Source organism: Nannobrachium achirus (genome assembly GCF_963921795.1).
Source record: "Nannobrachium achirus genome assembly, chromosome: 4".
Lineage (NCBI taxonomy): Eukaryota > Metazoa > Chordata > Actinopteri > Myctophiformes > Myctophidae > Nannobrachium > Nannobrachium achirus.
In genome coordinates this window covers 33,985,678-34,004,491 of record NC_137813.1, presented here as the reverse complement: position 1 = coordinate 34,004,491, position 18,814 = coordinate 33,985,678, and the positions used below count along the sequence as shown (strand labels likewise).

The 18,814-nt window shown below is 41.4% G+C and overlaps 1 protein-coding gene across 1 annotated transcript in view; it reads right to left on the bottom strand.

Moving 5' to 3' along the window:
- LOC308282850 (caspase recruitment domain-containing protein 10) overlaps positions 1 to 18,814 on the bottom strand; it is a gene marked incomplete at both ends in the record, with an annotated part of 43,800 nt that overhangs the window by 2,131 nt on the left and 22,855 nt on the right. Inside the window, 21 exons of the mRNA XM_080723236.1 lie at positions 901 to 1,013; positions 1,666 to 1,824; positions 2,451 to 2,553; positions 2,695 to 2,764; positions 3,361 to 3,601; positions 4,008 to 4,131; positions 4,462 to 4,639; positions 5,221 to 5,362; positions 6,099 to 6,139; positions 6,232 to 6,320; positions 6,451 to 6,488; positions 6,588 to 6,624; positions 7,696 to 7,803; positions 8,582 to 8,758; positions 8,841 to 8,966; positions 9,438 to 9,557; positions 10,653 to 10,831; positions 12,383 to 12,525; positions 12,873 to 13,059; positions 13,529 to 13,666; positions 17,610 to 17,852. Coding sequence (XP_080579362.1) covers positions 901 to 1,013; positions 1,666 to 1,824; positions 2,451 to 2,553; positions 2,695 to 2,764; positions 3,361 to 3,601; positions 4,008 to 4,131; positions 4,462 to 4,639; positions 5,221 to 5,362; positions 6,099 to 6,139; positions 6,232 to 6,320; positions 6,451 to 6,488; positions 6,588 to 6,624; positions 7,696 to 7,803; positions 8,582 to 8,758; positions 8,841 to 8,966; positions 9,438 to 9,557; positions 10,653 to 10,831; positions 12,383 to 12,525; positions 12,873 to 13,059; positions 13,529 to 13,666; positions 17,610 to 17,852 — 2,756 coding nt within the window. The remainder of the gene's footprint in view (positions 1 to 900; positions 1,014 to 1,665; positions 1,825 to 2,450; positions 2,554 to 2,694; positions 2,765 to 3,360; positions 3,602 to 4,007; positions 4,132 to 4,461; positions 4,640 to 5,220; positions 5,363 to 6,098; positions 6,140 to 6,231; positions 6,321 to 6,450; positions 6,489 to 6,587; positions 6,625 to 7,695; positions 7,804 to 8,581; positions 8,759 to 8,840; positions 8,967 to 9,437; positions 9,558 to 10,652; positions 10,832 to 12,382; positions 12,526 to 12,872; positions 13,060 to 13,528; positions 13,667 to 17,609; positions 17,853 to 18,814) is intronic.

Here is an 18,814-nt window from a genome sequence, read left to right as displayed (position 1 = left end):
AGAAATAGTTAGAACACATCACTTCAGTTCAGCCTTGCTTTGTGCTTGTAAACAGAACTTTCGTCCCTAATTTAATGTCTACCATAAGTTCCATTGTAGCAATCCACAGAATGGAAATGACAGGGAAGTGATGTTTCGTACAGCAAGAGAAACTAGTTTGAGCTTTAACTTAATGACCCTGAGATTATTTTGTTGATCTTAGTACCGGTAGTCATCTCTATTGTTAGAATCATATATTCAATTATTTTGCATCTTGTAGACCCACATTCCAAGAGCTCTGATTCCCAAAATTCTAAAAAAAAAACGTCAATATTTGTTCTGTTGTAAGACTTTAACATACTAACTTGGAATAATTTGAGGAATTAAGCGTGAAAAAAACAAACACCACATAAAACACCATAATGTTAGTTATTAAAGGAGATATATGCGAACTAGTGGAGACAAAAATGCTATTGAGGTGCGTGTGCATAATTATGTGAACCTGTGTGTGCACATGCACGCAACAATATTGCCACCTGCAAGATGAAAGAAAATACAGAAATAGGAACAACAGGATAACTATATACACATGTATACAAAATTACAAATATTTGCCTCCTCGCTATTTTTTATTGCAAGTTATATTCTGACCGGGCCAGCCAAACAGATTAAGTGAAAGAAAAAAAGCTATATTTTTGTAAAGCAGTTCACCGGCACAAGAAGAACCACAGAACAGGACACCTGGAGAAGAACCACAGAACAGGAGATAAAGGCGCAAGGGCTGTCATGGCAACAAGCGGAGGGCACAAGACCGAAGAGGATGGAGGAGTTTCATCAATGGCCTATGTTCCTCAGGGAACATAAAGGACTAATAAGCACCGATAAAACAAAATCCCCTTTAATGTCTCTTATGGCCGTTACCTGACTGAAGACATCTTGTATTGTCTGAAGCCGTACCCCCAAAGCCTGCTCTGGAGTGGAAGAGTGTAACAGGAAAACCCCCTTATCATGTTGTTCTGAGGCCTGGATGGGCTCTGCAAAACACAATCAGTGCAAAAAAAATACTTTAGTTGCAGAAAAAGGTTTTTACAGTATGTTGTAGTCAGCATATATACACTAGACTCTATTGTATTATACGCTGATTAGAACCTCTAGTGACTAGAGGTTCGGGCCGATATGCGCTTCGTACCTATATCGCACCACCGATCTGACTGATATGCCCCTATATGGAGATCTCTATCTCTGTCAGGCGAGTACGTCTTTCCTACCGGATCTGAGCCACGCCCAACGCAGAAGTGCCTCTCTCGCTGCTTTAGACCGCAACGGATGCGTGCCGTCTTGAGCCACGAGAGCCACACCGAGCGAGCTAAAGCAAGCGAGTTGCAGTGCTGAACGTTGTGACAGTCTCTTGAGCTGATTCGCCGTTCGAGTTGTGTCCTGATAGGGACAGAATAGTAAATAATGTTTTGCTGAGAGCGTTTGGCTACTGGCCAATCACAGCGCATCCTTGCACAAGCTCCTCCCCCTCCTCTCCTCAGATCCGATAGGAATAGCACACACACATCTGTCAGTCCTTGACCCTTTTAAACACATTTATTATATGGAGATGTGTGTGTGTGTGTGTGTGTGTGTGTGTGTGTGTGTGTGTGTGTGTGTGTGTGTGTGTGTGTGTGTGTGTGTGTGTACCTGGTGGGCATGTGTTGAAGTCCAGCCCAGACTCTGCAGGCTGCAGCAGTCTCTCTATGAGCCCACGGGAAAGCAATGAGGGAGAAAAGATGACCGGCCTCTTAGACTGAACTTGAACTGGTTGGACCATACTGTAAGGAATTAAGTGCTCCTCATGACCTAGGAAGAAAGACAGATGCTGACATACAGTACAGTATATAGGCTACTGTACACACATGCATGAACCCACAGCCACATATACAAAATATCTTTATCTGTATCACATAAATAGATATCACATGGTACAATGTTTAGCATCTAGTTCTTGAGCAGTGGTCAGCCGCTCCTCAGAGTGACTTTGTCCCTGTGTCACTATGTCCCTCTGTATCATGAGCTGCAATACCGCTGGTGACCAAGTGGCACTTGTGTCAAGGCCTTATCATAGTCCAAGGTGATAGCTCATCACCCCACCCTGGTGCAGTTTTCTAGCTATCACCTAAACAGGTGAAGAGCTATTTGGGTGAGAGCTAGAAAACTACACCAGGGTGGGGTGATGAGCCATCACCTTGGACTATGATTGGCCTTAACACACACACACACACACATACACTGAGCTGCAATACCGCTGGTGATCAAGTGGTGCTGTTGCGTCTCTCACGCACGCACGCACGCACGCACGCACGCACACACACACACACACATGCACGCATGCATGCACACATGCACACACACACACACACACACACACCACCACTCACTTCAAACTTGGTTTGTTTAATCATGATAATATTATGGGCAGAGCTTACGGTGGCTAAGTGTGTACAAGACCTGCGACGATGAACCAATCCCTCGACAGCTAGGAGCCACAGCTTTGACCAATCGTATACGCCCAGGCACTTTCTTTGACAGCTACATGTAGGAATGGAGAAACATGAATGGTTAACAGTTTTAAGAGCCTTGATTACATAATGACCACAGTTATTACAAGTAGTCAATGACAATTATCATGATGATAAAGCTAATATGAGATATAGTTGGCATTAGACTTACCATCTTCCTTTTAAAGTTTTTCTGCTCCAAGGCCATGGTTCTTAATCTCACTAGTAACAACTGCTGGGCTCTAAAATAGATCAAGAATAATCCAAATTGATATTGTGCTCTCACAATCGACATACCATTATATTGCAATGCATGAACCTTTGATTTATTCATTTGAATGAGGGATGGGAATTTTACCATGGTCGTCATAGCCATGGCTGCAGCCAGTGGGAAATAACCATACAAGCGTCTAATAACAGAATGGCCAACTTGTCCAATCTTTAGCGATGGATAGTAAATTACTACAGTATGTGTGCAATTTGTGAACAAAGCCACACAAATCAGAAAGTGGTGAAGCTGCACTATACATAAGTTTATGGCTGGAGGTGTTTCTGTGTTGTAACCTGTTGGTCTAGTTTTAGTTGACATACATACACCCATAAAAACAATAACAAATCCTCCTCGCTAACCATCATTTCAATAGGTTATAATGGAGGTATTTGACATCATAGCCAAAGTATCCATGATATACTGTAGGAGTAGGCTTTGGCTTATGGTAAGGCCTAGGTTCTAGGTCAAGTGTAGGTCAGAAGCCTAGGGTTAAGGATTAAGAATCACTGACTTAAACAAAACAGTACTAAGACATGCTGTACTGAACCACGTCATTGTGTACTGCACCTGTTGTAGTTGGGCATGGCCCCCGCCTGCAGGGGCTTGGCTGTGCGCGGCTCCACCAGGGAACAGCGCCACTGGTACCTTCCGTTGTAACGTGTGTCCGTCACGTGTAAGATGTCATCACAGCGTGCCCCAAAGCAGGGTGGATCGCCATGGGGATCCATGTCCAGATTGACACGCACATAGAAGGAGTCGGCTCCCAGGAAATTAGACGAGGAGAGCTGAGAGCATAATTTGGAGTAGGCTGAGGACAAGAACATGGGAGCTTAGCTTAGCTGAAAAGATGTTTTAAAATATATCAGGTAATATACTGTATAATGACACATTTGTTTTTTATGTCCACATTAGTTTTAACAGAAGACACAAAACAGAAGAGCAGGGAGACCAAATATATATCAATCTACCATTTTCAGTTTAAAAAAAGAAAGTGACCTAGTGTAGCTTTAATTGAAAGTATCTTTGTCTTAATACTTCACATAAAACTTGCCAAGCAAGACAAGCTAAGGACATAGAATCCTTCCAAATGACAGGCTATAGTTTACTCATTTATGTATGGCACAAGTTCTCATTGCAACCTCGGCTACTATAGCAGTGAAATAAGCCTGCTAATTCTAGAGTGAATATAAAAATCAAGGTAAGATGAAGCTCACCCTCTATATTGGTCTTGTGCTTGAGGGATGAAGGTTCAGTCCACCACTGTAGAGAAAAATGGGCCACCTCTCCAGTGCACTGTTCCAGCAGTACACTGCCCCCACCAAACAGCACCCGCTCCAGCTGGGCAGAGTTGAGAGAAACACAAAGAGGGACTTGGAGAATGGAAACAGATTCCCCCGCGCACTTGAATTGTGTTTGATGATCCAAAGATCTTCACAGGAATTTGTGCAATAAGTAAACAGGACAGTGTAGGCTCTACAGTCTACACTATAGAGAGACCGGAAACCAAGAGCAGAATGCAGGGTTGATGGGCAGGGCAACACAACCATCCTGCCGTATTGAGATTAAGTGGTCTGTGCTCAAATTGGGCAATTACCAGTTCTTAATGCATACACAAGCACACATGCAACAGTCAGTCTAAATGTACACAATTCACACATTTGAACACACCTCCAGTAGCTCACTACCCTCTTTCAGTCCACAGTTCTCAGCAGGTGAGCCAGCTCTCACACTGCTGACAAAGATCCCAGTCTGGTTGCCCCCGACAATTGTGATACCATCAGCTAGATTGGATCTTCCTGGTTTCAGTTTGGTGGTTGGGCTTGATGGTGGAGAGGGGGTTTCCACCCTGAAAGAAATGTGGAAGATGAGGACAGGGACAAGAAACATATTTTGGTTTAATAGGTGCAAATAAATGTAGCAAGTTGCATTTCAGTAGTATGCAGAACAAAGAAACTGTATAAAGTCCTTTGAGCACATAATTATTGGCAACGGGTGAAAAAGAAGTAGAATTGATAGTCTCCAAAGTGTTAAGCCAGGACAATGAGACTGTAGTGCTTTAGCCCCGCTAGCAGCAGGGCTCTAAGGATGGTGATGTAGGGCAGTCGGTCACTCCATCAACTGTTAGTCCGAAACAACATACTGAATCTTGAATACCACTGGCTTGGTGCCATGGAATTTGTTGTACTGAAATGACCCTTCTTCCTCTAGTGTCACACTCAATCAATCTAGGGCTTAGACCCTAAGCCCTAAACTGATTGATTGATTGAATGATTGATTCAATACTTTATTAGAGAGAAATGTAAACAGCAAGAGGTACAGTCAGACATTTAGGCTAAAAGGATAACACAAAAAAAGGAGGTCCAGGGGACCTGTTTCCATTGTGCTTATCCAGGGTAGTTGCCTTTTCGATAGCAGTCATTGGCTTACCCAAGAATATTTGTCTTAGGTTTGTGTGGAGGGACTGGGGGCAGGTTGACTAGATCAGGGGGGAAGAGATGAGAGTTCAGTGAGCTCCAAGAATCCCACAAAGAAGGCTCACTCTCACCCTGCTCACTCTCACCCTGTTCACCTGAAACACAACAAATAATGTTAGAAAAGACATTTCCTAGATGGCGTGGAAACAGGTCAAGTGTATTTAAAAGATCACACCTAGTGTGAAGTGAGTGATGCTATTTATGAGTACATTTCATTAAGCATCCCGCGAAGCTTGGCCAATGTGACCCTGGGCGTACAACAAACTTTGAGCGCTTTGTACAAAGATGTAGGCCACATGTAGGCCAAACACCTTAAAGAAAATGACAAAAATATGTTTTATATACTGTGTGTGTGTGTGTGTGTGTGTGTGTGTGTGTGTGTGTGTGTGTGTGTGTGTGTGTGTGTGTGTGTAGCAGTATAATGTATAAACACACACACAAACAAACACACACACTAATATGGAACATGAGCTGGGTTTAGACCGTCGTGAGACAGGTTAGTTTTACCCTACTGATAATGTGTTGTTGCAATAGTAATCCCGCTCAGTACGAGAGGAACCGCAGGTTCAGACATTTGGTGCATATACTGTATATATACTGTGATGCAATGCATATTATACTCACACTGTATATACATATTAAGTCTACTGTATCTGACCTGAGTTTAGGACAACATTTGGTCCAATTGCTCCATTTGTTATTTAAAATAATATGTTTCTTTAAAGACATTTTATCCATTTCCTCCATTTGAAGGTTTGACATGGATGAGAGTTTTGTGAATTGGTCCGTACCATAATAAGCCTGTAAAATACATGACAGGATCAAACTCACCTGTAATGTTTTCATCACTGCCCCATGAGTCCAAGTCAAACCTTTAAATAAAATAAAATAAATAGAGGTTATGTGTTTGACACAGATTACATACTTTTCTGGGAAAGGGTGATGTTGGGCTAAGTAAACTCACTCTGTGGTGAATCGTCGGTTGATGGAATTCATGCAAGGAGGGAAGGGGAATGTAGAAAGCCTGTTTATTTCCTTTTCATTGTCCTCTGTCTGAAGGCACACAGGTAAAGATACATTCAAAGAAGTGAAGGTTCCTTATGAATCAAATAGATTACACCTGTATGTTCACATCCGAGTGCTAAAGTGTTCTTGTGTTGTAGAGGTGAGCTGAAAAACTCACTGATGACAGAAGATTCTCCTCTGAGTTGAAAGGGGAACCTGTGAAATGATAAACAATATCAAATTAAAAGTACAGATATTACAGATATTATACCTGTTGTTCAGGTATCCCAACTGTGAGATAATTACTAAGCTTACCTACAGAGTTTGCAGTGGCTTGACCTCTAGAGGGCGACTGTGTCACAGAAAAGACAAGCACAGGAAGAATTTCAGCAGGCATTATAGTACATGTATCAGCATGTCACACCATAGTTACATAAGCCTAATCTTTGACAACAACTCCTACAACTCCAAAACAACAAGGTCCATCACTAGCACAAAAATGTTCCTTTATCAGAGCTGAGCCCTGCAGATCCCTCTCCATACAAGGTAAGGGTTACTGTGCATGAACAGAACAGGATTACACATTATGACAAATAGTGGAAGAAATATGTAACAAAAATAGGCTAATGTGTTCACTTCCAGCAGAAAGCGTGAAAATTTGCACCTATGGGTATTTTTGTGCGCCAAATTCAAAAATTGACGGTCCCAAGCACTTTTCCCATGGGATCTGGTGGCTCTAATTCACTTACCATACTAGGGAAAAAAGACCCCCCAAAAATCTTCTTTAAATAGCATGTGAGGGGTCTATCTATGGGGTTTTCATGATTATGAATCCATTGCAAGCATTTGTTTTGCACGAAAAACATTCCTTGGGCAAGAAATGGACCCTACACAACTGTGAAAAGTGATGACTCATCACTAAACCATACTTTTGTGGGGTCCATTTCTTGCCCAAGGAATGTTTTTGTGCAAAACAAATGCTTGGAATGGATTCAGAATCATGAAACCCCCCTAGATAGACCCCTCACATGCTACTTAAAGAAGATTTTTGGGGGGTCTTTTTTTCCTAACCCTAAGGTAAGTGAATTTGAGAAAAGTGAATTTGAGAAAAGTGCTTGGGACCGTCAATTTTTGAATTCAGTGCACAAAAATACCCCTAGGTGCAAATTTTCACGCTTTCTGCCGGAAGTGAACACCTTTTTCACATATTTCTCCCACTAAAAGAAAAATAATGCTGTACATTATCCATGAGTGCTGATGTTAAGTAAGAGATAACATTCACATTATCTATTGTTACATGATGACTACTTACAAACAAAATGATTAAATCATTATTCAACAAAGTTGTGATGCTATTGCTAATCTTCAGTTGCTGTGAACAGGCATATTAGTGTGAATATCAATTTCATGCTTGAACGCAGACCTTAGCACGTAGCAGTGGGTGAGTGCCATTGGACTGTGGGGTCAGTTCCAGGCCTAGGGAACAGCAGGGACCATAGCACTGATCTTCACTGCACAGGGACAGGTGAGACTGAGACCAGGAAAGGATATAGAGAATATAAGAGACAATCAAAGGGAGCATAAAAATATGTTTTATGGTCAAATGTTTTAAATGTGCAATGTGAGTTCCGTTATTCACCCCTCTGACCCAATTCTATGGTGTACTCACTCAACCTCAATTCACTATCACGCTGCTCTCGTGCTGCTGTTCAGTGTGTCCACCTATTTAGATCTGAAAACTGCAGGTCTGCCTGGAACTTCTTTTTAAATTATTCTTCTGCACTGTGATTTTACTCTCTCATTTTTCATTTTTTCTTTTCTTTTCTTTTAGTTTTTGCTCCGTTTTCTGTTTTGTCTCTCCTTTTTACTGAATTCGAATGTATTTTTTTCCTTTGCTTAATGTTTTATGTAGAGCACGATGAATTTCCACGTTGCTGAAATGTGCTATACAAATAAACTTTCCTTTCCTTTATGTACCATTTGAGAGATTAAATTATTCCTAATTGAAGTCTATGCACACAAATGCAGTAACAACTCATAAAATCAGATGTACCATAGTCTGTCAAAACCATGCCATTTACATTTTCTTAACCATCAATAAACCCATTATTATATCTATATGTGCGCTGTCCAGACTTGTAATGTCAGAACGGTAATTATAAGAACAATAGCAGTGATACAGAGTTTGCATCACTTTTGCAGACTATTTGCGTGTATGACAGACAGACACACACACACACACGCATGCACACACGTACATACATAGGTACGTACGTACCGTATGTACAGTACATCTACCCTGTACTCACACAGTGCAGTTGGCTGCTCTGCTCTCTTTGCTCCTGGCTCCTCTCTCGCTCTCTCTCCAGCTCTCTCTGCTGATGCTCAAGGTTGGCCTGCAGCTCTGCGATGCGCTTACGCAACCGATTCTTGTCCAGAAGACAGTCCGTGTACTCCAGCTGCAAGCTGTCCCGACTACGCAGAGCCTGGAGGAGAGGTGGAAAGGGTTGAGCTCAAAGGTTCAGAGCTGCGAGAGTCAAATTCAACACCAACTCCCCACCCACTGACCTGGTCCCTCTCCTTCTCCAGCTCCATGATCTGGTTGAAGTAGGACACACTTCTCTTCTGCTCTGTCTCCCAGTCCAGTTGAAGGGTCCTCACCTTCAGCTGCAGTTGCTCAAACTGGGACTCCAGCTATACAACATAACATTTCACAGGGGTGACAACCTCCGGTCAAAGGGAGCGAATTTCAAACATTTGATTTTGTAGAGCAATAAATAAATACAACTAATGACTAATGTGGGATGAACGGTGTACACACTCTTTGGCAATAACCTCGCATAGCCAGGCTTACTCATCTGCGAAGATATATACATCAAATATTTAAAAAAATATATAAAATAAAAATAAATACATATATATATATATATATATATATATATATATATATATATATATATATATATATATATATATATATATATCTTTCTTTTTTTTCTTTTTCTTTTTCTCCCAACAATACGAAAAAGAAAAGAATACATGTTATGGGGGATTGGTAATGTTCAGGTTGGCCCTGACATCCACCATACACACTGATATGGTTTTGAGAGGCTGAATGACAACAACAGACATTACATGGATGGATGTCTCACCCATGGGTCTCACCTTGTCCCTTTGATCTTCAGAGCTCTCTAGCTCCTCCTGTAGTTTAGTGATTGTGTTACACAGCTCTTGCCTCTGCTCCCCTGCCTCCCTACGATCCTGCCGTAAAATATCCATCAGCGCCTAACATAAAAATAGAACGGAAATATTATTCTCCATACATGGGCAAATGTTATATCTATATATGAATATCTTTATAATGAAAAACATACAGTACAACATTCTCCAATAGGGATATTCATATTAGAACATGAGGACAACATACTGTACAGTAACAGAGCATAATACCGGTAGCTAATTGCAATTGCACTAAATATTTAGCGGAGTGGAGTGGAGTATTTTGCTTATACTCAGATGACTTCAAGGCCACAGGCAGTTATACAGGAGTGAAGAACTCACATTTAATGCTCATATCATAGCCCTTCATTTTACTTCACAGACACTGCAATCCATAAACGTTATCTCAAAGGTCAACCAAAAGGTTTCAAGATAGAATATGCACTTTTATAGATAGAAGTGCTCTTTGAAATATTGGCAGGGGCACTTGTTCAATGTAATTTTGATTACACCTGCACATCCGGGTACACTATAAATGAGTTAGGTTGATCCTTTTCTTCTGCTCATTTTACTATTTACATTTAGGCATTTCGCAGACACTGTTATGCAGTGTGACTAAGCGGACAGAGTAAGCATGAGCAATGCTCAACAATGTGCAGGTGCAACCCAGCCAGTGCATAGAAACCCTTGAGAAAAGGGCAAACAGCCAGGTCCTTCTTTCTTGGATATTCTGTGGTTATCTTGATTTACAGTATATGCCTTTTTATGTCAGCCAACTACATTTGCAGGGACCAGCCAAGTGCGCTGGCACCGTGGCACACTATAATCAAAAAACGAAACTTTGTGGACTTCAAGACTGCATTTATATAGCAGCTTTATCCAATGCGATTTACAATCTACATTACATTCACCCATTCACACACTTAATATTCACAAACCGATGGTGTGAAAGGAATCAACCTTCTCATCAGAGGCAGTTACTGTAGGGGTTAAGTGTCTTACTCAAGGACACTACGACACTAACCAAGGGGTAGCTGGGGATCAAACTGGGAACCTTCTCATTCCCAAGTGGCTTCTCTATTTCTACCGGTGCTATGATAATCATGAACAATGAACTGAAATGCATTTCAGTAGTGTGACAGTGTTCCTTTAAATTCTCACCTGAGCTCCAGTATTCCCAGCCTTGTGTATATCAATACGGTGCAGCGGCTTTTCTGGTAATGGAGGTGGAGCAGCACTAACACTGTTGGAAACCACACTGGTCCTTTTGAGTGACAGGGTGTTGGCTGCAGCGCTGGGAGTCTGTTTCTCTGCCTCCATTAGTCTGGCCTTCAGCTCTTCTATCTGTGATTGGAATGGCAGAGCCTCATTGCTGTTAGTGTTTCCTTGGTTTAGAGGGATATGTTTTTAACAGACAAATAAGGTACTATATATCCAATATCAGTGTTCAGCACGTTTTCTTTATTATTATTATTTATTTATTTTCATTTGATGGTGGACTAGAACAGTGGTTCTCAACCTTTTCAGGCCGCGACCCCCAAAATGATCATATTTTAACTGGGGACCCCCCCACCCTGACGAGCACTAAGAGTTGAGGCATTACATTTTGTAGAACACGGTTCTATTGTGAAAATAGCCGATCTACATGCTCACAACGCCTCACAACACGAGGCGTTGTGAGCATGTAGATCGGCTATTTTCACAATTTCTGCCTCTAATATTTGACAATTTGTCACTTTAAAAATGTTACCCTCTATACATTTAAACTCTTTGTTGGTTTGTTTACTGTTGAGTGAAAAAACTATGTTTCACATTAAGTTAATCATCTGGAGACCCCCAAAAATCTTTTAGAGACCCCCCTGGGGGTCCCGACCCACAGGTTGAAAACCACTGGACTAGAACATAATCAATGGCTAATTTAAGAACTGGATCTTTGACTGACCATCTTATGCAAATATATGCAGCTATAAAGGTTAATCAAGATTTGTGATGTATAACTGCATAGAGATAGAACTGTGTGTGGGTAATCAAATGTAACAGGTGCAAATAGAAATGCGTGGGGTGATCATTTTGTGCTGGCCTCAGCCTTGAATGTTTTAAAAAGGGGATATTTAGTTCAATAAAAAGTTCAAAAAGAAAATCTGGAGAAAGACAGACTCCCTTTCGAATGGAGATAAACAAGCTCTTTCAAAGGCTCAAGGTCTCTTATATGAAAAGAAACTGAATGAAACAGCTGTGTGTTATTGACCCTGAACATGGATAAAGGAATTCTTCAGGTGGCGGTAGATTCTCTATTTGGACATTATAACCCAGGGGTTCTCAAACTGTTTAAATCCAAGGAACCCCATTTTGATATACTGTATATAGGTCTGTACTCTTGTAGTACAGAGTGCCTCTTACGTTTTGTTCTACATGTTGGGACAGATTTTTAAAGTAGAAAAAATCTAACTGGGTCAACCTGCTATCAGCACTTTTATGGCAGCTGCATGCTAACTGATGTTATTTCCTTTAAAAGTAAGTGCTCATGAGATTGCCATATCTTGCATCTAGACCTCTTTCCTCCCACCCTTCTAATAATAACATTTGTTGTCTCTGCACAGAGCACTTCAAGAAACGTGAAACTAACCAGTCTAAACCTTTTTAGCCTTGTGAATATTGAGTTTAAGCCTATGTCCTCCTTCCCAGCAACGGCCAACAATGTAGGCCCTACATCACATACGTTTAAACATATTCACACCTAGGAGCTATCCCAGACTTCTTCTATTGGCCACTGTACAACTTAACCAGAAAATTTTACTTCAGGTTTATAGCTCACTAAAGTTCACCCCAAGCTGCACACTTTCTGTTTATAATTACCTTTCAGTCAAAGACAGCACATCTCATTCTCCTACTAACCTGTCTAAGTAGCTCTCTCTCACGGGTAGCAGCCTTGCCCTGGTCCTCAAGGGCCCTGGAATGTTTCACAGCCTGCTCCAGGTGCCTATCCTTCAGTTTGCCCAGCTCTCGACTGCCAGAATCCCAGTCCTGACGTAGCCTGATCACACACGATTCAATACAGACAAACTATTGAAGATTTTGATCAAATCATCTTGTGCAATTTGATTGGATTGACTTTTATTTTCCATCAATATAGGAAACTCAGTGGTCCAAAAACTTGGCCAAGATGGACATAACACACATTACAATCACAACTAAGAGAAAATGAAACAAAATTGGTTCATAGCGAGATTTGAACTCACTTATTATACCATCTTTGCCCTCATTGCGTGTACACTATGTACTGTATATATTATGCATGCATGCCTGAATAAGTGAATATATGGATGTGACATCATGTGAGGAACATTATCTGGAACCTAGTTCCAGATAATTGGGGCGTACCTCTCCAGCTGCAGGCGGTCATGGCGAAACTCCTGGGCTTTCCGTTCGGCACGACTGCGTTCGTCCTCAGCCACCCGACAGCGCTGCGAAAGGCGTCGCTCACACATACGGCTGTTCCTGAGCTGCTCTCTCAGCTTACGCACTTCCAGAAGCAGGAACTGAGTCAGACCCTCAGGGCCCTCCTCATCTGGGATCAGATAAGATCAGGTATTAAGTTAGAGTTATTTATTAAATATACTTAACATGATACCTATCGTTCTATTGTGAGGAGGACATGTGAAAATCAGACATAACACTTCTCAATTCATTCTGTGGATTGAGAGATTTCTTTCTATGCTCGCCACCAGACTAGATAATACTATGAGTTTTTTTTTACATGGACTGGCATCAGATTTTCACACACACACACACACACACACACACACACACACACACACACACACACACACACACACACACACACACACACACACACACACACACACACACACACACACACACACACACACACACACACACACACACACACACACACACACACACACACACACACACACCTCATCTATCAATACACCGAACTTCCCACCGACCAAAATACCATCCTTGCATCGTCCCATGAACCAACATAACCCACATGCACGGAGGCCCAAGCCTACCCAGTATGAGGGAGCAGCGTTGTGTGGGTTTTTCTCCAGTCAGGTGAGTGTACTGCTCTGGGTGGTAGAACTCCAATGACTCCATGAAGGCCTGTAGACCTCGCTGGCCCTGCCCCCGCAGAATGTCAAGCAAACGTCCTGGGCAACATCAGAACCAATCCAATATGAGTGTGAAAGACCCGATCGGCAATCGTCTAACTTTATTGGTATACTAGCTACATACTGTATAAAAAGAGTAAACAGACATACTCAGAAGTTTGTGTTTTTAGCATTGTACTGAAACAAAATCCCATGCACATTTCATGTGTGTATCAGTTATTGTGGGCTCGCCTGTAAGGCGAGCACACTCTAGATGTTGTCATTATTTATTTCTATACTATACTATCTTTATATTACAAAAGAGTAAGTGATCTACTTCCGGGTCATGTATCGCTAACTTAAATACCAAACCACTTGGCCAAGATGTACTACATATGTACTAAATATAGCTTAAAAATCACACCCGTGTGAAGTGGAGCTGTGTGTGTGTGTGTGTGTGTGTGTGTGTGTGTGTGTGTGTGTGTGTGTGTGTGTGTGTGTGTGTGGATCATGTGTACCGATTTTTGTGACATTTGAAGAAAATATGTAGGAAAAGGAGCAAAAAGTGTGTTTTGGAGAAAATTCAAGATGGCGGAAAATCTATCATGGCGCAAATGGGCGTGGCCTATATGGGGAGATGCGTCATGACCCAAGGAATCCAGGGAAAAAATATTTTTAATTTTCCGACCTACGGTTCAAGAGTTACAGGCCAAAACGTAAAGTGGGGTGTTATGGCGCCACCATGCGGCCAAATGACACAATTATTTTTTATTTAATCCTTGAAATCATTATGAACCTCCTCTCCAAGTCTTGAAACTCTAGCCCCTATGGTTTGCGAGAGACAAATAATTGAATGTGAGTTTTTGCGATTCCCATTATAAGTCAATGGGGAAAATTAATTCACTAATAAATTAATATCAATTAAACTATTGAACCTTTCTCTTAGCAAGTTACTAGCCCACGATTCCCGAGTAAGCCGGTCGATTTGACATATGGCGCGAGTGTTTGGTGGCAAAACTGTGGGACTAGTAGCGTGCCGAAGTTTAGGAAGTTCAGGCTACATACAGACACACAGACAGACACACAGACAGACACACAGACAGACCCACACGGCCACGTATAGGGAGCCTGTGCTTCACACAGCTCCAAAAATTCAAACACCCATGTCACCTTTGCAAGATGTCGTTTCCAAACCTCTGTATACAGTTGTATCCGTTATTACCCTCATATTTTGCCTCTGTATAAAATAGTCCGCCGGTCAAATATGTCCGACCGGAAACGTGCGCTGCGGCACAATAGTTCCGCCACAATAGTTCCCCCCCAATTTTTTTTTTTTTTTTTTTTTAACTTTTTTTTTTTTTATTACTTTTTTTTTTTTTTTTTTTTTTAACTAGATGTGAGCGGCCCGAAGGGCCGCGACCCTCTAGTACTATACATATCAAGATTCTCCTCAAAACTTCGGTTCCTTTCTACTCCTACATACTTAGTGAGAAAATGAAAATAAACACATCAATGTGTTCAGCTTACAGTGGCGACGTGTGCTATTACTTTATACAGCAATCGGCCAAATGGTGGCGCTGTAGGAAGCCTTCGAAAGTGCGAACTTTGAACAGATATAGCTCATGCTGTGTTTGAGGTACAGCCATGAAACCTGTATACACGTATGCGTCTCCTCATGCCGAACAACTTTTACGCTCTAACTTTTGACCTTTGACCTTTAGATCTCCCACAATTTGGAATTATATGAGAAACAGTAAAAATCTATCGCCTCCTGGGATCTTCGCGTTACATGCACAAAACCTTTTTCACATGAACTTTGGACCAATACGGTCAAACTGTCTGGTCGGATTTCTTTTAAAGTGAAATATAATTTTTTAATAATTCAATCGATATTGCTGTTTTATGCAAATTATTCTTCGGCCTCTAAATCATACATGCAAAGTTACACGTTCATGGCATTTGGCAAAGATGTAGAGGGTTAGTCAAAGTATCACTGAAACCAATTTTATTCCAATCGGCCAAAGGGGGGCGCTGTAGGAAGCCTTCAAAAGTGCGAACTTTGAACAGGTAGAGCTCATGCTCTGTTATAAGTACAGCCATGAAACCTGTATACACGTATGTGTCTCCTCATGCCGAACAACTTTTACGCTCTGACTTTTGACCTCTGACCTTTAGATCCCCCAAAATTTGGAATTATATGAAAAACAGTCAAAATCTATCTCCTCCTGGGATTTTTGTGTGACGCGCACAAAACTTTTTTCACAGGAACTTTGGACCAATACGGTCAAACTGTCTGGTCGGATTTCTTTTAAAGTGAAACATTATTTTTTAATAATTCAATAAATATTGCGGTTTTATGCAAATTATTCTTCTGCCTCTAAATCATGCATGCAAAGTTACACGTTCATGGCATTTGGCAAAGATGTAGAGGGTTAGTCAAAGTATCACTGAAACCAATTTTATTCCAATCGGCCAAAGGGGGGCGCTATACAAAGCGTTTGAAAATTCAAACTTCAAACGGGCATATGACATGACTCGTTTCGTTTGAAGACATGCAACTTGCTTACACGCGTGCTTTGACTCAAGCGGAAGACATCTGTGTCTTTGTTAAGTAAGCTCCGCCCTTATATTTTCCGCCATTTTGAGCAGTTTGTAAAACGCTTAAACCCGCTTTTATTCTGGAATTTTCGCGTCACGTCCACAAAACTTTTTTTACATGAACTTTGGACCAATATCTAAAGATCTGTCAGATCGGATTTCTTTTTTTAAATTGAAACATGCTTTTTTAATAATTCAATGAATATTGCAGTTTTATGCAAATTATTCTTCTGCCTCTAAATCATACATGCAAAGTAACATGTTCATGGCATTTGGCAAAGATGTAGAGTGTTAGTCCAAATATCACTAAAACCAATCTTACTCCAATTGGCCAAAGGGGGGCGCTATATAATTTTGAGCAGTTTGTGAAACGCTTAAACCCGTTTTTTTTTTGCAATTTGCATGAAACATTCTACACACAATCTAAGGACCTTTATCTAATATGCCTATGAAGTGCACACACACAAAAAAAAATAATAATAATAATAAATATAGCTGCAAGCAGCGAAAAAGTGGCCAAAGCCAAAAACACCTCAAATCATGAACACAGCCTGCAATGTGCGTGAAATCTTGTAAGCACATTCCCAATAGGTCAAGGAACAGATACCACCCTTCTTACATTGGCCTGTTATAGCGCCACCAGCGGGTCAACTTTTGCACAACACATTTTTGGAACAAAATGGACCAATCTTTGACGTCAGTAACGTCAAAGAGAGCACTGCCTGCGATCTTGACATTTTGTACTTTTATAGCCATTGTTTTCTGGCTTGAAGCGAGCCCACAATTGTTTCGAAGGAACAATATTTTTCTAGTTCTGTATGATATCACAGGAATTTCATAACTGATTACGACTGACACTTACATTCACTTGTGGACAATAGCTCAAGGGCAATGAAGCAACAATGATGCAAACATGGCTTTAATCCAGATGTTTGCTTTCATCCACATTTCCTGCATCATCTCTGTGCCTCCCCCACAGACACACATCTGTCTCTTCTTTTACTCCCCATCTGTCTCTTCTCTTGGTCTTACACTCCCCTTGACTTAGCCAGCTCAGCAATGTCTTTCATCTCACTCTCTCTTCAAACCTCCCTCTCTCTCTCTATTCATCTTAACCCACCTGTTTTTCTCCGGCAACCCACTCTAAGGAGTTATGACGTTATGTCTCTTCAGTGTTTCTATTCAATGTCGTGAACAATATAGTGTTTGGTTAAACCACCCAATGTGGGTGGGTTATTTGATGGACTCTTAGGCTAATGACTTTTTACTTGCCTTTCAGATTAATATATATATATACTATACACATTATTTAGCTAGATTCATATTAATGAATACCATTTCTCTCATCCACTACTACCACCTGCTTCTCTCCCTTTATTTCCCAATGTCTCTCTCTCCCTCTCACCAGCCTTGCTGATGCGCAGAGGGTACTGCGTGGAGTTGAGGACCTCGTCCTCATCCTGCTCATCGATGACCTTGCACTGGCGCAGGTATGGAGTGAGTTTGGCCGGGTTGAGGATGCGGGTCAGCTTATGTCGAACCCCCTCCACGCGGTCCCACAGCTCTTCACAACGTTCCTCTGACCAGGGGGAGGAGGGCCGGGCCTCCTCCTGAGCTGTGTCATCATCCTCCATCCAGGCTTTGATGCCTGCAAGAGAGAGAAGCAATTGCAGTCTTCAAGCACAGTTCAAGCCTAAAGCCTAAAAGCCCTAGTTATACTTAGCTTTGTGCAGGTGTTGCTCACCATAAATAGCCGATCTAGAAGCTCACAACGTGTGACGCTGGGACGCGTTGTGGAAAGTAACTCATTTTGAACTAAAGAACGTCACACTATGCAGTTTAGTTGAAAATGTGTTATTTTTGGCAAGTGACATTGTGGTATGAGGAAGTAGGATACATTTTGCATTTTCCCTGAGGATCATTCTTTTGGTTTCTGTTTTTGTCCAAGATCAGGCTAATCTACCTCATTGAAACCAAGCATTATTATAACAGCTGGCAGTGCTGGACTAGGAAGAAAGAAATGTTGTGAAATGGATCTATCAGTGGTGCTATCATTTGGAAACAAACACTCCTTTCATAATGTCTATAGTAAGTAAGATCTTAAAATGCAACGCTCTTAGGTTAGCTTTGGGAATTAATCCATTGTAAAGTTTAAAGATTATTCTCAAGTGTTATGATGATTGATCTGATGTCTAATCAACCAAAAAACACTGACAGTCTCTACAGAAACAAAGAACGGCATGGGCTGCCGCTGCATTGACCCTTACAACAGTGAGAAGAGGAGTCTCCCAATGAATGCTGAGGGGAAATCATTGTCAGATAGCAGTCAAGAGGGATTCATATTCCATTTGAGCCACAGACGGAACTCTCTGAGAGTTTAGATTAGTAAAGTTGTATAACTTTACATAAATCACATGTAAGAAATAGATTCACATGGCAGCAGCCAAATTATTTACGCAGTGGTTTATCAGTGTGAAGCAAAGGTTTGCACTCTTATGAGGATCATAAACTATAGTGGGGAGGACACACGGCTGGACAGGGCTTACTGTGACTCAGAATACAGGAATGAAAACACTGGCGTGACTCATCTCTCCCCCAACTAAAAACACA